Genomic DNA, 21,476 nt, shown 5'->3' on the forward strand with positions numbered 1-21,476 from the left:
GATAGGAAACCAACTATTGAAGTATAGCGTGCTTTAAAGTAAAACAGCTCTGGATATAAGACTTGTAGTTAAAAAGCTGGACATTTTCTTAAACACACTTAGTCTGTTTCTTGCCGAGAGTTACATGAGAAGATTGATAGCTTCACATTTACTACACAGACGTGACGATGGAATAAAACATCGTTAACTGTCAGCGAGAAAGGAAAAATGCATGTTTCCTAAAATGTCTAACCGCGCCTTTGAGGGCCAAAAAGTGCTGCCAATCCTGGAGTTTAAGAAACCAAGTCATGTCATCTCTGATGCTCATTAATATGCAGGTTTTCCTTCAAACCAATCAGAGAAGAAGCTAACTGCTAAAATCAGTCATCCTCTGTCATGCTCTGGCCCTTTCTATTTCTTCCTTTGGTATATGCTTTGACCCTGTCCTCACCGAGCCATGTACTGTCATCTGTGATTCTCTTTATGGGCTGTCTATTTTGGCATTTGATGGCTGTTACAGAGTTACAGACAAGCTGTACTGGAGAATTTAAACCCAGTAAAGTAAAGTTTAGAAGTTTTCTTCTGAAATGGTGATTTCTTTGGGATTCCGCAAGAGTGATGTCAGACATGAGGTCATACTCCTCAGGCCACCAGGCAGTCGGAGAGCAGACCTTCCACTCCTCTAGTCCAATGAGGGGGGGAGTTTCCCTCTGAGACCTACAGCCAACAACACTGTGTTTACTCGGTTAGAGAGTGATGCAACAGAGCTGAAAGAGATTAGTGTATATGTGCGCACTCATGTGCGTGCGTACTGCGTAGTTTTGGCTGTGAATCTTTTTCAATCATTCCAATAAAAATAAAATTGTGGCGTGTTGTTTGAGGAGCACGGTTCTGCTTTGTCTGGCTCAGACAATTCCCTACAACCCTTGTCTGAAATCCTTTCCTCTGCTGTCCTCTTTAATTAACTTCCCCTGTCATATCTGCACAGTCCTCATACTGTGACAAAGGAGAGGCCTCTGCCAGTGAAACACTGGCCCGAGTGGCGATGATATCCACGTGTGACGGTGAAGTGCGTCACAGTGTTCGAAGCACTTCTGGATGTGCTAAGCATTTGTAGGCTTGTCTCGTGATCTAGTAGACAGACAGTCTTTTCTTGGAGGACATGTGGCTGCAGAGCCACATGAGCGAGTGGCGATTAGCATTTGATCTTCAACAAGCGGGGCTGTCACATTACACCGCCTGCCAAGAAGCGTGTGGAGAACTGGGCTGGCGATCTGTGGGCACTACTAGCCCGGCATCCCGCTGGGCAGAGGGGCGAAACAGATGGGCCATCTGGTGACTTGCTGGCACCGGACAGGGGCTTGTGTGTGTGTGGTGTGTGTGTGTGTGTGTGTGCAGCCTCAACAGACTGGGCCACGTGGTGTTGGTTAGACCACCTGTCATGTGGCTGCTCTTCATCTCTTTAATGTGTGGTCAACCACGCCATCCCAGCACAGCCTGACAGAGCTTTTCTGGGACATATCACACCCCTTCATCAGTCTTTGCAACCTTATATCAAAGGTATAGTAGTTTTTGCCATGTTTTGGGGAGTTAATGTACGTTTGCCCATCATATTGTGATGTATTTAGAACACCCTGTTCTCAGAAAGTGGTCCCCCTTCAAACATTTTTGCCCATGCTACATATTTATGCTTTACAGTTTTAGCTTTCCAAATCCATAACCCCTTGTGAGTCGTGCCACTGACAGCAGTAGACTGCATGTTCCCATGTTCAAACTCTGCTGGCACCCTGTGACTCTGCCCCTCAGGCTGTAAATTGCTCTTGTGGCCGTCTGCATTGCTTTTATGAAAAGTTTTCTGGCTGACACAAAGAGAAAGTGTTTGTGTCTCTGCAGACAGGCTGGAGCGTTTGTCTGTGCTGAATGTTCGGGACACAGGGGCGCAGGCTTTAAGAAAACACATGCAACATGGCCACTGGAGATAGCAAAACACAAAGTAAATGATGCTTCAAGAAATAAAGACAGAAATTATCTGGGGAGTGTTGGTATTAGTCTCTCTGGAGGCTTTTTTGTCTTTTAGATTTTGTGTTGGAATTTGTTGATGGTTAGACTCCCATAAACTAAATCTGCTGTACATGTTTATGTATCTTAATACTCCTTTATCAATACAGTATTTCTATTTTTTTTTTCAAATATGTATTTTTTAAAAATCTTTTTGTATGTTTCTCCTGCAAGCTTTGTATGGATGCATACTGCTATCCCAGTGTATTATCCCCGTCTAATACGAATATGTATCTTCCATTGTGTTCCAACTGAGCTGCCTTTGAATGGGACTGTACTATACAGTTAATCATGTGATAGAGAACTGAAGCAGAACTAATGCATTTTGAAACGAAATGTTGGCTCTATCATTTGGGCTGAAACACCGTGAGACCTTAGCCACTGACAACAGTAGCTGTGATTCTGTGTTGTCTCTGTGTCGCAACAAGCTGTCAGTAGCAGCTAGCTCTCAGATCACTCAGCCATAACAACCTGTTAACCCCTTTTTAATGAAAGTCAGAATTGTCCTTGACATGAACATAAGACCATAGAAAGTGTTAATATATTCCAACTAAATATTTTAGGATGCTTTTTTTTAACATGCCGTGACATGTGTCTGTGTGCTGCGTGTCTTCATTCACACAGGACAGGAATAGTCGTTCTACAAGCACTATCATTTCACTGATGTCCCGTTGTTGGTTCTTTCATACTTCCTCTTTCATGAGTTATGCTCTGATGAAAATATTTGCAAGATTATGAAGGAAGAAATAGCAAATCGATCCTTCTACAAAAAAATGCACTCCTGGCAATGGTTTTGCTGATACCACCTTACATGGTCTGATATGACTAGTAGCTTGGCTAATATTAGCTAAAGTGAGCGGAAGATATTGCTGTACAACTGACCATAAGTAATTCCATTTGATATTTTCGTGCGTTTGCTACTGTCATCTTAGCTTTTTGCCATGATCTCATAATTGTCACTTGTAGCCACAGTTGCTTTTGAGAAGAATATAGATCCCTTTTTTTGGCTTTCTAAAACCTGCTGCTTCCCTTTGGTCACCCTTACATGGCTGTGTGATTGATGCTGTGTGGAGGAACGCACCAGCTCATAACCACCACACATATTTTAATATCACATACAGAATGCTGCACTGCAGCTGTTTCTCTAGTTCCTGTTCCCCTTTTGCTAAGCCTGCATTCAAAGACAAAACAAATTCAAATGCATGAGCAATGCCAGATCGTGTTTTAGGAAGTGGTTTAATCAAACTGCTCATTTTGTCCTCTGTTCTATACTTACTATCATCGGTGGAACAAAAGAAAATAGCTGTCAGAGGTAAAAGACTCTTCTGTTTCACCTCGTTATGGGATGTGACAACCGCTTTTTCTGCTCTGCGCTCGCCAACTTAATGCATAAAGAAGGCTCTGGCTTTGTCTTTGAAGTGCTCATGATCTTCACCTGAGGCAGGCAGTTAGGCAAACACCCACGCCTGCCTCGCTGCTGCACCATGGAATCTCAAGGGCACGAGGCGCCTACATCATCAAACAGTGAGGAATTCCTCCAATGCTGCTGGCGTGTGGTTCTCAGAGTAGCAATGAAGAGACATCGGGGCGTTCACAGAATTTAGATGGCTTGAGTTACCAGCATCAAATGCATCGCTTGGCTGTTGTGATGTTATTTGTCTGCCAGGAGTTTTCAGAAAAGGATATGTCAATCTCAAGAGACCACCCTGGTTAAATAAATATTAAATAAATAACAGAAGCTGTGACATTGATATTGGGGGAATAGACCTTTGTGTTGAAGCTGCCACCTGCGTCCTGTTTTGTCATTGTTTTTGTGCAATCACCGAAATCTTATGTGCACCGAGCTGAAGGAAAGTGCCACAGTTCTTGGATGTTGAAACTGCGTTGTTTTTGTTTTTTCGCTCTCAGGATGAACTCTTCGCTTGCAGAGAGAAGTTGAGCTCTGTGCTCGAGTTCAACAGGGCCACTTCCTGATGATGACAGTAAACATGGGTGAGTAGTATTCGAAAGCAGGTCGCTCTGCAGCTACATACATACATACAGGAATGTGCACTGGGAAACACACACAACATACACAAGTCTTACACATCCTCTGGCAGGAAGAGTGCAGAGAAAAATAACATGCACGAGAGAGGAAAAGTGTCAGGTGGCTGTTAACGGCTCCAGATGGCCTGTTTTGTACACACTTGTTTTGGTCTTTTTACATTGTTGCAAGTGAAAATATTGTTTGCCTGATTTTAGTACTTTATTCAGATATGGAAACTTGATTTTGCACAAGATTCCAGTGTTGCACATTTATTTATATTCACGCCTGCGAGGGCTGTGAAGGCACATATGCATTCCTACCTCTATGCAAAACGAATCACTGACACACACACACACACACACACACACACACACACACACACACACACACAGTGAGTTCCTCCAGGCAATCCATTTCAAACTCTCTCCTGTGGATTATTTGCATGTGCACAGGAACTGTAGGCCTGGAGGAGCTGTAGTCTCAACTTGTTGCTAACTGATCTCTGTGAACAAAGCTCAAAATACTGAATCAATATATGTGGTCTGTTCTCATTGTTTAAAACCAAACACATTTCACTATGCATCATAACTACAGTGCATATTTCATCCCTGACCTCTTTCCACTCTGATACGAAAAACACGCTGTCTTTGTTTACACAGATGACGGTCTCCAAAATGGACCCGGACAGCACAGGAACTCACAAGGTAAACCCAATCTGTCTGTCAGATGAAAAATCTGCTTGGCAAAAATTGGCTGACATTTTGGGAAATACTGTTATTTTCTTTCTTGCCGAAAGTTACGAGTTATGAGAGGATCATTACCACTCTCATGTCTCTGAGTTAAGGAGCTGGCTTAGTTTAGCTTAGCATAATGACTGGTAGCAGGTGCAAACAGCTAGCTGGCTCTGTCCAATGTTCAAAAATACACTAGCTTTAACTGACAGTTAGCAAGCTAGCTGGATCTGAGTAAAATAATGTACTATCCTGAGAACAAAATGCCAAGCAAGAGTAAACAGCCCAGAGGAGATGGAAAAAAGCTCAGGAACTATTGTTAAAGACTGACTAGCGCTAATATGTTCCTGTTTTGCTAGCATGTTAGCTGATATCTCATAACTACAGTAGTAGGTTAGTCCCTACATCACCAAGCCTCTAGAAGTGTCTATTTTGTGAGAATGGGCAGATAAACGTAGCTGTGCTGAGGTGGTTGGTAGGTGTAGTTTTAGATTGAGGCGAAAGCCAGGCTAGCTTTTTCCCCTTGCCTCCAGTCTTTTTGTTAAACTAAGCTAATTGCCTCCTGGCTCTAGCTCCATGCACAAACATTAGAGTAGTGTTAATAATGGCAAAACAAAGCCCCCTCATTACATTTCCATTACAGTATAGTGGGAATGCAATTATAACTTAGGCCTACGGAGGCCACAAGAAGGAATGTCACAGCCTTTTTGATACTGAATGGAAATGTTTACAGACATTCCCCACTGAATAGACTTTCGGCATAGACCTTGTACAAACATTTATTGCGCAACTGTTGTCACACACCCACAATATAACACTGGATGCATTACATCAGAGTCATTATTCTTCGTGAAAGATTAACTTCTAGGGTTTAAACATTACACTCATTAGGTGTTAAATTAGATGTATCGCAGTTTCGACAAACAAGGTGTGGAGAGAGAGTATTGTGGGCCTTGCTTATTATAGCAAGTGTGTGTGTGTGTGTGTTGCGCGTCAGAGCTCGGCCTGTGCTGCCGCTGCAGAGTGAATACACATTTGGCTCCAGCTGCTAATCCTGCCGGATGCCTTTGCCATGATGCGTCTCTCGGCACCAGGAAATCCCCTCAATGTCTTCATTCAGGCAGCTTGCCTCACACACACAGTCGCTGCCTCGCTGGCCCCTACGCACACTTTGTTAGCCTCTTAAAGCCAGTGTTATTCTTTAAACGCTCTTGGGGCTGCATCTTCAACTCCAAAGTCGTTCAGCTCTTCTGGCTTCAGAGAACGTGAGACTATCTGCTCGAGCAGCTAACTCCTTCTGTGTTAACTATCCTGGACTTGAGTTCCAACTTCATTTTACCCTCTGCCCCTTTAACAGTTCTCAGCTTTAGCCTGAGAAAAAACGAAAGATGCAGAGTGATGATGCAATGCCCAGAAATCAGCCTCCATTGTGTAATGCTGCTCGCTCTGCTTGGCTTCCTGGAATTCCCCCTTCTCTTATGCTAGTCACATTTTACCCAAGAAGAAGCACAGGAAATGAACTGCAGGTATCCCAGCCTATCCATATTCCAGAAAAACATTATCCACCATTCCTGGTCACATTGACATAAGGTTCCTCAGGTTCCTGTAGTTGGTTTGCGAGGGTGCTCCTGGCAGTGATGTGTGAGCTGGTTGCTTTCCACTGTGCTGGTGGTTAGCCTTGGCTGACTTCAGCCTGGCAGCCGCCATGACTCAGGCCTCAGTGATGTAATAACTTTATTAATAGGCATCACAGCTCTACACACCACCACGCAATTCTCACACTCTCACTTCCCCCTTTCGCCAACCGACCCTCCAACTCTCTGCCTTTTCCTGCCATCCATAGGTCACAGAACAGGCCTTGAACACACTGAAGAAACACACACTCACAGATGCAGGCCTCTGTTGTTTGTTTTGTATCCTTGACTGCCGGCACTCAGTGTAGTCTGGAGCTCTGAGCCTGTAGAGGCAGGACTGAGACAACACTTATCACCAGAGAGAGGCAGCGATAATGAAAAACAACGGCAGAGATGGTTAGTGTTGGGTTGGATTTATAAGATTTTATTTAGCAAAATGACCGAACATGTCAAGTTCTAATATACGGTTATTGCTAGGTTTGTGTTTTGGCACCCCCCCCCCCTCAAGTAGAACAACACAAAACAATATAATAATCAATTAGTCATTTAATTTAGAAAGTAAAAATGCATAGTTTTGCTAAATAAATGCCTGCTTTGCTTTACTTTTGTTTTTACTGTAAATGGAATATATTTTGGTTTTGGACTATTACTGGACAAATAAAACAAGTAAAAAAATATTTAATCCTGGGTTCTGGGAAATTGTGGTGGGAATATTTGACAATCTGGGGGTGTTTTGTTGACTGAAAAACTAAAGATTAATTGAAAAACATTTTCAGCCCTACCCTAAAGTAAAATCCCATCTCTACAAAACAAAAACAAAAGTCCTGCACCCTTTTTTATCTTGCATACACAGTACAATAGCAGCATGTTGATTCATTTCAGCGTGGTCACAGAGTGACTGTGGACAAATCCTTTTATTATTTATTCCTTTATTCCCTCGTGTCTCATGGCTGATTCAATCAAAAATCCATTAATTTCCAGATTTGGAACAACGTGGTTAGCCCAGCTCCATATTCAGAACAGATACAGTGACTCAGTTCCTTCCTTTTTGGAGAGGACAGGCCTGGTTGAGGCAGTTAGTCATTCACCGCTCCTGACAGCTTATATTTAAACTGGCTGTCCTCCTCTGTGAGTCCCAAGAGGGGCTCTCAGGTTGATTCAGTGAGCAACAGCAATGCGATGAAGGAACATTGTGTGGTTTTGTTTGTGGAGGTATGCAGATTGTTTGCATTCTGTCCTCCATTGTTCCTTCTGTCTTATCTCTTAAATAAACCAAAAGGAGGAAGACACCAGAAGTGGCTCACCTGTCTCACGATACCCCAGTCTTATCACAATCGAACAACCTACACATGTAGTTATAAACGTGTTGCTACAGAAAGGAATGTGCTAAGGAGGCACAATCGCAGCATGCCACTGCATTTGATAAGGAAAGTGTTCTCTGAACTGTCTCTAATTATACTTAATTCTCAGTCATTTAGCGTTGGCTTGTAGCTTTGACGCAATAAAGCGTCCTAATAAGTCATCATCATTCATTTCAATAATATCAGACCTCTTCCTGGTGCTGTCTCTGAGTTTTCATTGTTTGCACTTTGGGCAGAGATTTTGTGGGTGTAACTTTTCTTATCGCTCTGCCTTATTTAACTGTTCTGGTGGTAGAGGTAGTGTGCCGGTCAGCGTAGATGGGGGAGTTGTGTCATTCCTCACTTCGTTCCTGCTTGCTATCTTGGGAGTGTCAAACAAGACATTCACCTCTGTGGTTAGCTGCTGATGTGGATCAGAATAAGTTTATGTTAGCTCACTGGCCTGACCAGAGGGTGAATGTTTGCAGTCACCAAGAGAGCTGGTAGGAGTATCTTTCCCAAGAAAAATAGCTTGAAGTGAAAAGCAGAATACTGATAAAGGCTGTACCGGAAGACACTTCCGAGTAATGCGCGATTTTAAAGTGAGATTTTGTAACTTTTGAAGGAAGAAATAACTTAAAGTCTTCATCATAAAAGTGAATAGTTGAATCCATAAGCAATAAAATGCTAGTTCAGTTCGCCCATTGCTGATACAGCCTTTCTTGGTTTGGTATGACTTGTGGCTTATGGTGGCTAATCTGGCGATGTAGAGTCTTCTCTACTTGTGCTGCTGTTGCACAACGTTTTATTATCGACGAATGTGGGACAATGGTCAATAATAAACAACATTATGGTCATTATAAAATTCTGTCTTTCAGTTATCGGTTACATCAGTTCAGTCAGAGACCCCTGAATCTGCACCGGCAGACACCCTGAGTTGAGGGATCGGAATGGGTATTAAGAGAAAAGACTGGGATCTGTGCATCCCTAATTTGGTTGTGTAAATCCGTGTTTCTGTATGTGCAGTGTCCGCTGGGTGAACCCAACAGACTGGCCCTCTGTCTGCAAACAGCTGGCCACAAGAGCCCGTACGATGGGAACAAGATCAAAAGTCATCTCAGACTGCATCTGCTCCCTGTGCTACTATCACACTTGCTTATGTGAATGACGTCCCCAGTGGTTGTTCACTCACATACATATCTCTTTTAGTTTAAAGAATGTGGTCTTTCCTGCAGGTGCTGTTTGCGTTGCGTGGCACACACCTGGCCTGGATTCCCAATGAATGAGATGTGTGTGTGTGTGTGTTTTTATAATAAATGCACCCAGGGCTCATCTGAGAGGCAGGCAGGAGCTGAGGTCAACGACCTCTTCTTTATATTGTAATCACTGCACTCAGATAATTGGTTCTATTAAAGTCTCTTGATATGGTAATGTCTGACATGCTCATCTGCATGATTGCCCCCTTTACACATGAGAGTGTGTGTAACGGTGTTTGTGAGTGTATGTGTGTGGCAGAAAGTGTGAAGTGGGAGAAGAGAAATGGAGAACTGGCGAGATGCTGAGCGTCTGTTTCTTGCAGGTTTGCTAAATGAATTATAAGGGTTTAATGAACAGAATAGGCCTGTCCCATGTACGGAGTGAACTATGAATTTGAAGCACGCCTGATTTTCTCTTCTATAGCCTCTGATTTCTCCATCAAAGTCAGTGAGCTTGCTTCATGTTTAAACCTGCAGCCACTTTAATTCTGAATCAGTCTGTTTGACAAAAGAAAAGGTCGACCTTCATCTGATCAATGGAGACCAAATTGCAACTAAAGAAATATGTCCCTGAAGTTTTTCCATTGATATAAAATGAAATATTGACCACATTGCCCCCTCCGACAGACACACATAGGCACACATGCTGCATTATTGAACACCTTTGCTCTCTCACAGCTTTTGTATGCAGAGTACGGAGTTTGAGAGCGATCACAAGCGTAGTCTACCCTACAGCAGAAACCCTCACCTTACTTGCACCTAAATAGTGATAAAAAAGGGAAGACAAAGATTTGGCTCGTACAGAGAAAATGTCTCTTTTCTGGGTATCTCATCTTTTCATAGAGAATCTATTGTTGTGATTATGTAAGAGAGAAAACACTGGATTCTTCCATTAGTTTCCACTAGGAAGCAACACACCAGGTGTTGCCTCATTGGCTGGCCGGAGCCAACACAAGCCCCAATGCAAAATCACATATGATCAAACCGGGCTGTCATCACTCATCCATGATGCTCTAAACGGGTGGCTTATGTCACCATGTAAAATGAGTTTATACAGCTATAGGTCATCTTACAGTCGGGATGTCTCTGTTCCTGTATTTAACCATAAAGCAGTGAGAGCGATTGCACATAACTAATGCTTATTTTCTGTCTTCAGACGACGAGGAGGCTCTAAACTCCATTATGAAAGACCTGGCAGCCCTGGGTCGCTGCTACACCCAGCACAACAGCCACAAGCCTAAGAACAGAACCTTACTCTACAAACAGGTACAGGTGGCATCCAGTCATTCATTTAAAGTGATGCTGCAGTCGAAATCTGTCTCTTGATGAGCTCTGACCACCTCTAGTGGGCATGAATGATGGCTGTAAAAGGTTTGTATTTTCTTCAGTCAGCCAAAATCATGTCAGTAAAATTGGATTCTAGTTTTCATAGCTGAAAAACATCCACAGAAACGTCTCGAACCTCCTCTGAATGTTCAAAAGGGTCATATTTTTGACAAAATAAAAATAAATACTCATCACAATTGCAATCATAAGTGGCGTCTCTGCAGCAAGGGGTTTATTTAGCTCTATTTTGATAAACCAGTGAATGATGCTGAGTATACGAAAGGACGAGAGAAGAAGTGGATTATGGTGCATGAATAGTTGAGAGGTTTATTTTTTAAGCTTTTTCTGCTGTAAAACCATTGCAGTCCATCCTAACAGACTTTAATTCAGTCTGATCACAGCTGCTGTTCTTTGTGACAGTATAAACTATAAACTTTTTACTGCCTACAACATTTCAAGCCTACAGGGGGTGAGTGTAGATGTTTGGTTTGAGGATCACTTTAAAGCTGTCTCAATTACAGTTTATTAACCGTGCACACCCAAAGCACAGCGGTGCCTTTAACCTTTACTGTCATTCTGAGTTTATACACAAAACCTCCGCCTCACTTCCTTCTTGATTTTCTTGCTGGACTGACAGCTGCAGGCTGCCAAAGTCAGGTGAAGGTTGTACTGTGACTGAAAGGAGCTCTTTTTGAGTCTAATTCGAACACATTTTACAGAGGATAATGTGACAGTGTCCTGCATTCACTACCATTTATTGGCATAGGGAGTCTAAACTTGACTCAGAAAAGCTGATTTGCAGTTTATTGTGTGTGGTAGCACCCAATTAGAGTGGTCGTTTGGTCGAGCTTGTGTCCTGACTGGTCTTTTGGAATAATGGAAAATCTGTTCTCAAAATGTACCATTTAGAAAAATGACACCTACATTCGCAAAGCCATCACCAATAGAGTATGGTTTGTGTCTGGCCTGTCACTTATTTATGCCCCCAGTGGATCAGTTTAAAAATCATTGGAAATGATAAATTGACACATTTCGGGCAGCTAATCATTCTCCTTTACGGTTTTTGTACACTGAAAACCTTTTTGCCTCAAGGATTTAATTTCTCTCAATCACCTTGTGTCTTGTTCTGAAGTCGTTTCCTTGTGCGTTTGTTCCCTCTGTGGAATGATAATTGGCAAATCCTCTTGAAGCACCAGTGTTTATGATCAGACATAAACAAACAGTGAGGAGTAGGAAGAGTTTCCGCTCAGAGTGCGGCTGTCATCTGTGAGTTCAAGTAAACCCCTACTTTTGAACCAGTTGCCCGCACTGATATGATGTCAGTGTTCGTTTATCACCATGACCTCATGCAGACTTGCAGGCTCCTCTGCATTCCTGCTCCCTTGGGAAAAGCCTTTTATATATAGAGACCTTAGATTTTGTCGTGCCATCTTCGCAGGCTGGTTGAAGGATAATGTTGTCTTTGTATTGCTGGACCAAAACGTGTATCACTACAATGCTCTTTGTCACTTAAATTCCTTGTCCAGCTTGTAGCTATCGTTTATTCAGCACCCCAGATCCCACATACAACCATGAATCATTTTAACTTTCCACTTCCCTAACTCCCCTCTGTTGTTGTTTTTCCTTTCAACAGGATTTAAGAGTCAAGCTGGAGCATGAGAGAGAAAAACGGTATGTCGGATCCTCCGTGTTGTTTTTTCTGCTCCTCTGTCCAAGCCTTAACTCTTCAGTTCGGATCTTTTTTGTCATGCCTTGCCATGCCTGGGATTCTGTGTCTATGGGAAATCAGAGTTACATGCCAGAGTAGCATAAAGAGAGGGAACATTCTTACTTTGACTTTTAACCACAGACTCGGACGGGCCGTTTGAGAAAGGGGGAAAAATGAGAGAGAGGGCCAGAGAGTGGGAGTGAGCGAAAAAAACAAGAGTGTGCCAAGTGTTTCAGTTCAGTGTCCAGTCTCCCAGGCACACCCCAAATTAATACTTCATCTTCTGTGTTTTCTTGTGCTTTCCCGCTGTCTTCCACATCCTTCACCCTGCAGCCATCTGTCCTCCCTCACACCACCAGCCACAGAGTTACTCAAGAGGCAAAGCATGACACTAACTGTGTCCGGAGTTTTTCCACCAAGGTGCCTTATAGTTTGTTTACCACAGCGGAACACTTTGAAAGCTAAGACACCCAATAAATAGCAGATCTTTTGATCAGGAGAGGCTTTATTTGGGATTGCAGCTCCATCGCTCCATGTATGGATGCTGTGTGAGTCTCTCAGGTCCTTGTCTGGCCTTAAGCATTGCATCCTGGGAGAGGTCCAAGTTCACAGACATACTTTGTCCCCATGAAACCCTTGTTTAACAACCAGCAGGGAGTCTGAACTCAAAATAACTCCTTGGGGGTGGGGGGAATGACAAAGAGTTTGCTGTTACAGCCTAAAAAACATCAGAGGGAGACTGACCAGAACCCACTAGAATAATCAGAATATAGACCAGGGGAACAGGCATTGGTTCAGCGAGGCTTTGATTAGAAAGCCACAGGCTCATAGGAGTGAGAAAGAGAAGAGAAACGGCACGCTCCTCCAGCAGAATACTGCCTCACGTTGGGCCTCTCCGCTTTTTCACAACCCTAATTGGCTTCTGCTGAGGAAGAGATGAGTTTTTCATGTTCCTGTCTCTCTGCCTTTCTGCCTCCCTCTGTTTGTCCGTCTCGTAGTCTTCTTCTCTTTCTCACGAGCTCCACACACACCGCACTGCTCTCGTAGAACAGCTCACTCTGGACTCACTGATCTCAAAAGCAATTCTTTTTTTCCTGTATATTTTTTGATTTACTCTTTGAATTCACTCTGTCTTTCTCCTCTGTCTTTTCTTGTCATGTTTTTAGTTATGCTAGTCCGAGCTCTGACTGCTTTCATTTTGATTTAGGGCCAGTTTTTGAAATCTTATCTCAATCGGTAAGGTAATATCACAATGTAGCATTAGTGTGACTGACATATTTCTTTATTTAAAGCTGCTTTAATCAAAATGGAATATTAATAATGCCTATTATGTGCATGTGTTTCCCCCCCAAGCTATCAGCTACTAGCTAATAGTTTTTTTTACTGGCCTGTAACTTTACTGTTTCTACACACTTGCAAGCTGTTTAGCTCCTCCCCAGCAACAAATGGCCAACAAACAAAGTTAGCGATTAGCCGGTGAACCTAGTAGAGCATTTGGCAGCTAAAGAGGCAGATATTTTTCTCACAAAACGGTGGAGAACAAAAACAGAGCTAGAAGGAAAGTGAATATTGAACTTCCATTCATCTGGTAGGACACAAACAGGACTCCAAATAAATGCCAGTGTTGCTTTGTATCCATTAATGGTGCAGTTTTCTTGCTAGCAAGTTAGCCATATCAACTTAAAATGTGATAATATGTCAGGGTTGTGTTTAAAACTTGTTTCCACTTCCCGCACATGGTCAAATAATCTGTTAATACAGGTTTAATGTTTATAGTCGTAGTCACAAGACATAGTATCGCAATAGTATCATAATATAGCATGTATAGTCTAAGCTAGTTAGCACTTCTGTCTATAGGTGGGCCTCAGTAACTCAGCTCAGTAAGAAAACACATACAAAAAAAACACAAGCAGTACAATACAAATCCCATAAAAACCTAGTAAAAGGAAACTGAACTACACTTCCTTTCATTCTTGAGACCACAGCGACAATATCTTGTTGGCTTTTTATCAAAATCATAAACCATGTTGAAGCACTTGTGTGAATTACATGTTATATCAGAGCAGCGTCCACAGCACTTAAGGTATTAGGAGTCCCTGAGTCAGGATAACAGTGTTGTCTGCCCACAATAGAATCTAATTGGACGGTCTCTCTTTTCATTGGCAAGTGCTGAACGTTTGGGGCAGGAAATAGGAGCTGTGTCTCTCTCTCTTACCCCTGACTCTGCCTCAGGGTCACCTGCCAGAGAGTGAAGGAACAGAGCCAGACCTTTATTTATTTTTGTCTTGTTCTGTGTGTATGTGATCATTATGGTGTCCATGAGAGAAAGGGAAAGAGAAAGAGAGAGTCTGCTGGCATGTGTGAAAGCATTCTTTTTACTCTGCAAATCTGTGTGTCCACATGCTTGCACAGAGGAAGGAAAGCCATATCTTTTGGAGCAGCATCCTCGTAACCCCCCCCCAACCCCCCCACCATTACCACCACCACACACACACACACACACACACACTCCTCCAGTTCTTTATCAGACACATCATCGCCGAGTATAAACAGAGATGGAGAGTGTTTAGTTGTGCTGCTGCTCGCCTCTGATCTGCAAGACTCCCTGTTCCCAGAATCCTCTCCACAAATGAGGGAACCAATGAGCAGTCATTAAGATAGGCAGAGCTTTGGCCTCTGATGAGGAAATGATTGGATGAAAGTCCTTTTATCAGGATACTATAAAGAGATAGTGGGCTGCGGAGTGTTCAAAAGCAGAGAGTGAGGTCAGATAGATAGAAGGGAGAGGAGAAGAAATGCAGAAGAGAATCTCCCTCTTTCTTTCTTTTTATTTTGTCAGGCTGTCTCCTTTATTTTCTCTCTCACTCTGTAAATATCTCTGCATCGCTGTATCTCTCTTTCTGTGACTCTTTAAAAGAGGAGGGAAAGACACACATCCTGCTGCTTTTGCTGCCGCTCCAGATTTTTTCCCCCTTTCCTCTCAGGAAGTTTCCCATCTGCCTTTGTGCTGGCTTAGTGGAGAGGCCCAGTGGTGTTGAAACAGTGGCCGATGCACACACTGATTGGGAAGCGCACTCATGCATGTCGAGTTTTACCAACACACACGCATCCATATACACAGTCATTACAAACAGTCGCTGATAAGCTCAGACTCAGACAGACAGAGATACACGTAGGCGTACAGTAGATAAGACATCCATACCGGTATACATCGGGGGGGGTTTCTCTGCCACTGTATGTTTTCATTGCATTGATTAACGCCCCTTTAGCATCAGCTCACTCCTCTCCTTGACCCAGCTGACCTGTCCAATTTTTTCTCTAGTTGTCATACATTGTCTTTCTTTCATGGTCATCCAGTCCACATATATGTAAGAAAGCCAGTAGAGCTACAAAGGGAATGCATCTATAACTCCATTTGAATGTTAAAAACACTGTAATAAACTTGTGAACTATAAGGAGGTGTGGCTGCCAGTCAGCTGCTAATCAGCCAAAATCATCACTCTCAGGCTGGGTTTTCAGAGTCGGCTCTTATAAAGCTAGACACAACACTAGCGTCTATCTCCGACCTCTGACCCCGCTGCCGTCCTCTGCTTCCCAGAATCATCCCGTTCCAGAGGCCGCTTAAGATTAAGGAGCTGCTGCAGAAAGTGACAGAGGCCTTCGGCCAGCAGATGGACATGTTCTTCATGGAGAAAGAGGTACAAGAACAATTAGTGGATGCAGCATTTGTGTATTTTCTAAGGTGCATTAAACCATGTATTCGGCTGTCAGTATCTCAAGAACTGAAAAAAACAACATCTACAGTGCGTCTTGCATATATTGATGCTTTACCGTGGCATTATTATGGAACAATGGGGAATTAATTAATTTCTTGTCCTTTCAGTTGCTCCTGCCCCTGAAGACCCAGGAGGACCTGGATCAAGCCGTGCTGACGTTGGGCTGCAGCTCAGGGATCAACGGGCTGCTCAGGATACTGCTCAAGACACCCAAGAACAACCATGTGAGTTCCCTAACACCGTGCACTCCTTGAAGACATGAAGTTGGTCATTGGAGAGACTTAAAAAGAAAAAATCTTCTGCCGTGTCTTCTGATTTTAATGCAATCTGCATTATTTACACAGCAGCATTTCAACACAATATACAGGAAGCCATACCGTCATACAGAGATTCATCAATGTGTTAACCATAACAACTGTGTTGGGAAACCATGTTACCTTTTAAACTGCACCGACTGTATCAATGCTGCTGTTCTCGCGCTGTCAGCGCCAAACAAACTTCCCCCACTGAGAAGATTATGTAACTGGACAATGATGTTACGCTGTCTTTTCTGATCCTGTTCTCTTTTTCTACACTTCCTACTTTCTATGTTGTCTCATTGCAGTACCTACAGGTGAACAGCAGGGACAAACAGAGCGAGATGAGGTCATCGCGGTCACTGGGAGATCTGAAGGGCTCCCTGCTCAAGGGCTCGGACAGGGTGCGCAAACACTCAACAGGTAAGACGACACGTAGAAACACACACAGAAATGCTAAGTCATTGGCTATTGGACCAATCAGAATGCCATTACAGCTCTATCAGGAGTTGTTAAGTAGTAATTCCTCACAAGCGTTACGTCTGAGAGGAGGCAGAAAAGCAAAAAGGAGAGAGTTGCTACCAAATCCTGCTGATGCCAGGATTTCTCGTCCACCTGGTAATGCCTCAATTGTGGCTTGTCAGTCACAATTTACAACACAGAGTGATGCCACAGTCACTGGAATGTTAATGGAAAGATGGGGTATATGCTTGTGGGAAAATGCAAATTGGAGGTGAAAGTGACAACTTAAACAGCCAGAGAGATGTCAGGCCAAAGCAAAGACAAGAGTCTGCTCTCATATCAAGCAGCTCTCTGCCAGCATCTTCACCTTGATTAGTTAGTGCTTTGACTTTGAAGATGTTATGTTATAAGTGATCCTTATTCACTTTTGCAGAGAGTTACATGAGAAGATCTTTAACACTCTCGTATCTGTCCGTTAGCTATGAATAGCGTTGCCAACTGTCCCGTATTAGCCGGGATGTCCCTTATATTAGGCCTAACTGATTTGTCCCATATGTGACCTCTCTTGTCCCGTTTTTTGACTACTACACTGATCTAACCACTGACTGATACAACAGCAACAGCAGCAGTGCTGATCACAACACGTGACATTGGTCACCGACACCTGTCATCATCCAATTACGGCCTCCCCACACGCGCCTCAGTATACGTTAAGTAACATTAAATGCAGCTACTGTGGAAATTGAGACAATAGTGGCAAGTGAAGCCTCGTAGTGTATCACCTGTCAAACATGGACTCAACCGCACCGAGTGTCTTGTTAAGCTAAACGGCACGTTGTTTCATGACTCCAATGTTGTGAAGAAGATGCATTTGGTAAGAACGAGATGAGCAAAATGAATGTTTTATGAACAAAGACTGTGCGGGATATCGTGAATGATCAGTCCCCGACTAAAGGTGAGCCTGTGTTACTCTGTTGCCACCGACGCCTCAAACAAGGGAAACAGAAAAATGTTTCCAGTGTGTGAGATATTTTTCTGTGTCTGATGGAGTGCTTTGCACGTTACTTGACTTTTATGAAGATAGTGATGAAACTGCAAATGTGTTCATCAAGTTCTGAACTGCCTGAAAAAGCATGAACTGGACATAAAACACATCACAAGTAGCTATGTTCTCTTTAGTTTGTCATATGTACATGAAGGGGATAGCGTTTTGTAACCTACAGTGCAAGAGTCACAAGGTTTTTGTGTTAGACTTAGAGTAATAGTGAAGGTAACAGGTAGTGGTTTAATTAAGGGACTGTTTTAAAGGTACCTGCTGTAAATAAACTATTATATATAAAAATATTTAATTAAGAGATTAGCCATCATTATGAAAAAATTGCTTAAAACAATACACTGTATATTCACACAAAACCATACCCGCACTGCTGCAACAGGCCACCTTTTGTCCCTTATTTCATAGTGACAAAGTTGGCAACACTAGCTATGAAGCTACAGCTACCAGACAGTTAGCTTTGCTAGCATAAAGACTAATATCCTGGCTCGGACCAACAGTAACAAAATATGCCCACCAACACCTCTAAAGCTCACTAATTAACACTTGACAGTATATTGCGTTTGTTAATCCAGCCAAATGTTGTTTGAGTTTTGGTTTTACAGGGTTAATGAGCTTGACTCAGGTTCAGTGACTTTGTGGAGTCATGTCGTCACCATGAGGTTGAGTTGTGGAAAATATCAACTTGGAGTTTGTACACTTTAGTTTCTGAACATATTAAATAAACAAAATACAATCTGTTAATTAGTGCTGTCAATTTCCTTCTACCTTAGAATATAGCCGGGATAGATGTTTCCCCCTGCTTCCACATGGTTAGCGTAGCTAGCTGGCTTAGCTAATTAGCTTCTGGCTGTAGCGTTATATTTAAAGGATTATTTAACAGATATGAGTGGTATCAATGTTCACATCTAACTCTTGACAAGAAAGCAAATAAGCCAGAAATGTCAAGCTATTTCTTTAAGGTCCTTTTCTTGTCATGTCACACACCACAGCTAGATAACACGGTACGCTCCAGTTCTGTTGTCCCTCCTGGCTTGTTTGATAACACAGCGTGAAGGTTTATGTGCTCTGTGAAATACTGAGCTCTCCCCCCGTCTCCCGTGTCTGAATCTTTTTCTATTTAGAAAGGTCAGCGTTTCAGTCATATCTCAGACACCTCAGGCACACGCAGAAACGGCCAGCGCTCGCTCCAGTGTCGCATTTGCATTTTTGCATGGCAGCTGAAAAACGCTTTATGATCGCTGTCAGCGCCAATGTCTCTCACGTAGCCCCAATAACATCAGCGCTGTCATCGTCCCCAGTCATATAAATTGTATAGAATTACCTGCGCTCTCTCAATTCCCCCGGCAGCCACAAGTCAGAGCGGCTGAGGAATAGCAGTGGAGGGAGTGGTGGCAGATGAGAGGTGACAGGATGACATCCAATTCACAGTGGATGGTTGAGTGAGGACGTGATGTGAGCCCGGGTACCTCAATGACGTATTGCAGCAGAGGGAGAGGAGAGCCTGGAGAGAGGGAAAAGGGCAGGAAGAAACTGAACTGGGAAGAAATAGGAGTTGTAATTTTAGAATTCAGGCAAAAGCTAGACTGTTTACCCTGATATTTTGACCGTTCCTACTCATCTTGGCACCTATTCGCCTCTGTGCACTTTTTCAGTATCCCTGTCAGCTCAGCCAGCAACTTTCAGTAGGTCTTCTTACTGTGTCAAGGACAAGCGCTCAGTCTCTGCTGCAGCTCAGCCGGGGGAGCGTTTGTCACAGTAATTGAGGTTAGAGGTGGCAGCGGTGTGGTTTAGTAAACAATTTCTCATAGTCCTGGCACTGTTGAACTTGTACCCATGAATAACACTGTGACGCCGTTTTCTCCCCCCTGCCCCCTCGTTTTCATCTCTTTATCATCTTCCCCTTGTGCTGCACCCATTCCTTCTTGCCCTCACCACTCAATTTCTTCTTTTGTTCTCTGATTTTACACTTCTCTTCCTTCTTTGCACTTCATTCCTCCTTCATTCTCCTCTCTTACTTGCTGCTTGCTCCCTGTTCTTTCCCTCACTCCGCCATATCAAACTCCCACTGTCCCAGGTTCCCTGCACACAGGTCGGACGTCCCCGCCTCCTGGCAGCGTCCCCGAGGAGCAGCAGCAGATTGCACGCCAGGGCTCCTACACCAGCATCCATAGTGAAGGGGAGTTCATCCCCGAGACCCACGACCAGAATGTAAGACCCTGCCCAGAAGGAAAAGGATGGAATCAGGACAATTAAATTGTTATACCCGGTTCTGGATAAACACCCGGAGTCGTGGTTTTAATTGTTTCAGTGTTCTTACTTTATATACTAAACAGAAACTTGTTTCTACTCACACTGGGTGGCTGTAGGAACATGCTATGACTTAACTAGTCCAACTTAGTGTGCAGTACTGAATTCTTCTTCATAACTTTCTAATTTGGCTCTTCTTAAAGATAGTTAGCTAGTGACCCGATGTGCTCAGGTGTGTGTTTAATGATTTTAACACAACACAGGTTGGACTTCTTTGCCTCTGTCGAGCTCATTTGAGGGAATACCACTCTGCTTTGTAGGGACTTTGTTCATTATTTTTAACTGGGAAATCTCAAGAGAGTTATGCTTGTCATGGCTGCTTACTAAATAAAACAAAAACATAAAATATTTGTTGATTTTTAAATACATTTGGAGTGTTTCACTGTCAGCTAGTTTTAAGCAACAAGTTTACTGTTTTTCAACCTAGATCGTATTAAAATATTGTTTGTCATTTATTAGTATGTATAGCAGAACAAATTGGGCAATTTGTCCTAAAAAATATATGATAAATGATCTTTCTTGAAAACAGGATGCTCCCAGTATGGTGGGTCTTGGAAGATAGTGATTCGTAGTAACAGAATTCCTTGGCTGTTGTGTCAATTCCTTTAACACAGGGCTGATTGTGCATTACATACTGTATATAGAGATGCTCAGATTGTATTACATTTGTTAGTTTTTACTCTTTCACTCTCCATGGAGATGAAGTAATGTACATTATTAGTAATAGTAGTCCTGGTAGTAGCTGTAATGTAAGTTGCTGCGTAGTTTAATGTAGCTGTTTTATATTCAGCTTTTGAATAGACCTGTCTCAGACTTGCAGTACTCGTGTCCCTTCACATTCATACATCGAGCTGCAGTTATAAACACAAATCTGCACTGCTTTATGTTCTCTCCCCCGTGATTGCATCTTCTGTGACCCTCGATTTCCCTGTGTTATTATACCTGTCAGATGCTGGATCCCTTTGGGAGCGCAGACAACTCACTGTCGAGCAGCTGTCAATCAATAGATCAAGCACTGGACAGGTGAGTCTTCATTGAGTGTGTGATTTATGACCCACATCTCTGTGGATTTATGTTTATTATGTGCACATTCATATTGCGGACCAGTATTATTTGCAGACATAAGACTTGGTTTGCGTACCGGTGTTGGTGCCTGTTAACACACTTGGATGTGATCTTGGATGTTGCAAACACGCACAGAAGCAACCAGAAGCTAACATTTGTAAATAATGTTAAAGGCCAGCAGAGCTCCCTGACCCTGCCCGTGCTGCCTATGTGGAAAAGGAATCAGGTCACTTTGCTGTTGCCATGGCGACAAAACTCTTATCTGGACGCCTGAAATCCTCCGTTATCATCATGGGAGAGAGAGAGAGAGAGAGAAACAGGGAATAAATGGGAGATGTAAAAGAGTAAGAGCAAGAACATGCCGGATGAGAGGAAAAGCTGAGCCAGAAAATGAAAAGTGTTGAAAGAGTGAGAGTGAAGAGTTTTTGGGTGGGGGATGGGGGGGGGGGGGGCTG

At 43.0% G+C, this 21,476-nt stretch overlaps 1 protein-coding gene across 1 annotated transcript in view; it reads left to right on the forward strand.

Annotated features, from left to right (window-relative positions):
• Nucleotides 1–21,476, forward strand: part of map3k22 (mitogen-activated protein kinase kinase kinase 22) — a 40,491-nt gene that overhangs the window by 6,438 nt on the left and 12,577 nt on the right. The window contains exons 2-10 of the mRNA XM_046068299.1: nt 3,946–4,029; nt 4,723–4,767; nt 10,181–10,290; nt 11,984–12,021; nt 15,657–15,756; nt 15,942–16,058; nt 16,439–16,553; nt 19,724–19,857; nt 20,906–20,979. Of these exons, the coding sequence (XP_045924255.1) occupies nt 4,011–4,029; nt 4,723–4,767; nt 10,181–10,290; nt 11,984–12,021; nt 15,657–15,756; nt 15,942–16,058; nt 16,439–16,553; nt 19,724–19,857; nt 20,906–20,979 (752 nt within the window). The 5' untranslated portion in view covers nt 3,946–4,010. The remainder of the gene's footprint in view (nt 1–3,945; nt 4,030–4,722; nt 4,768–10,180; nt 10,291–11,983; nt 12,022–15,656; nt 15,757–15,941; nt 16,059–16,438; nt 16,554–19,723; nt 19,858–20,905; nt 20,980–21,476) is intronic.

This window comes from Micropterus dolomieu, linkage group LG01 (assembly GCF_021292245.1).
Source record: "Micropterus dolomieu isolate WLL.071019.BEF.003 ecotype Adirondacks linkage group LG01, ASM2129224v1, whole genome shotgun sequence".
NCBI lineage: Eukaryota > Metazoa > Chordata > Actinopteri > Centrarchiformes > Centrarchidae > Micropterus > Micropterus dolomieu.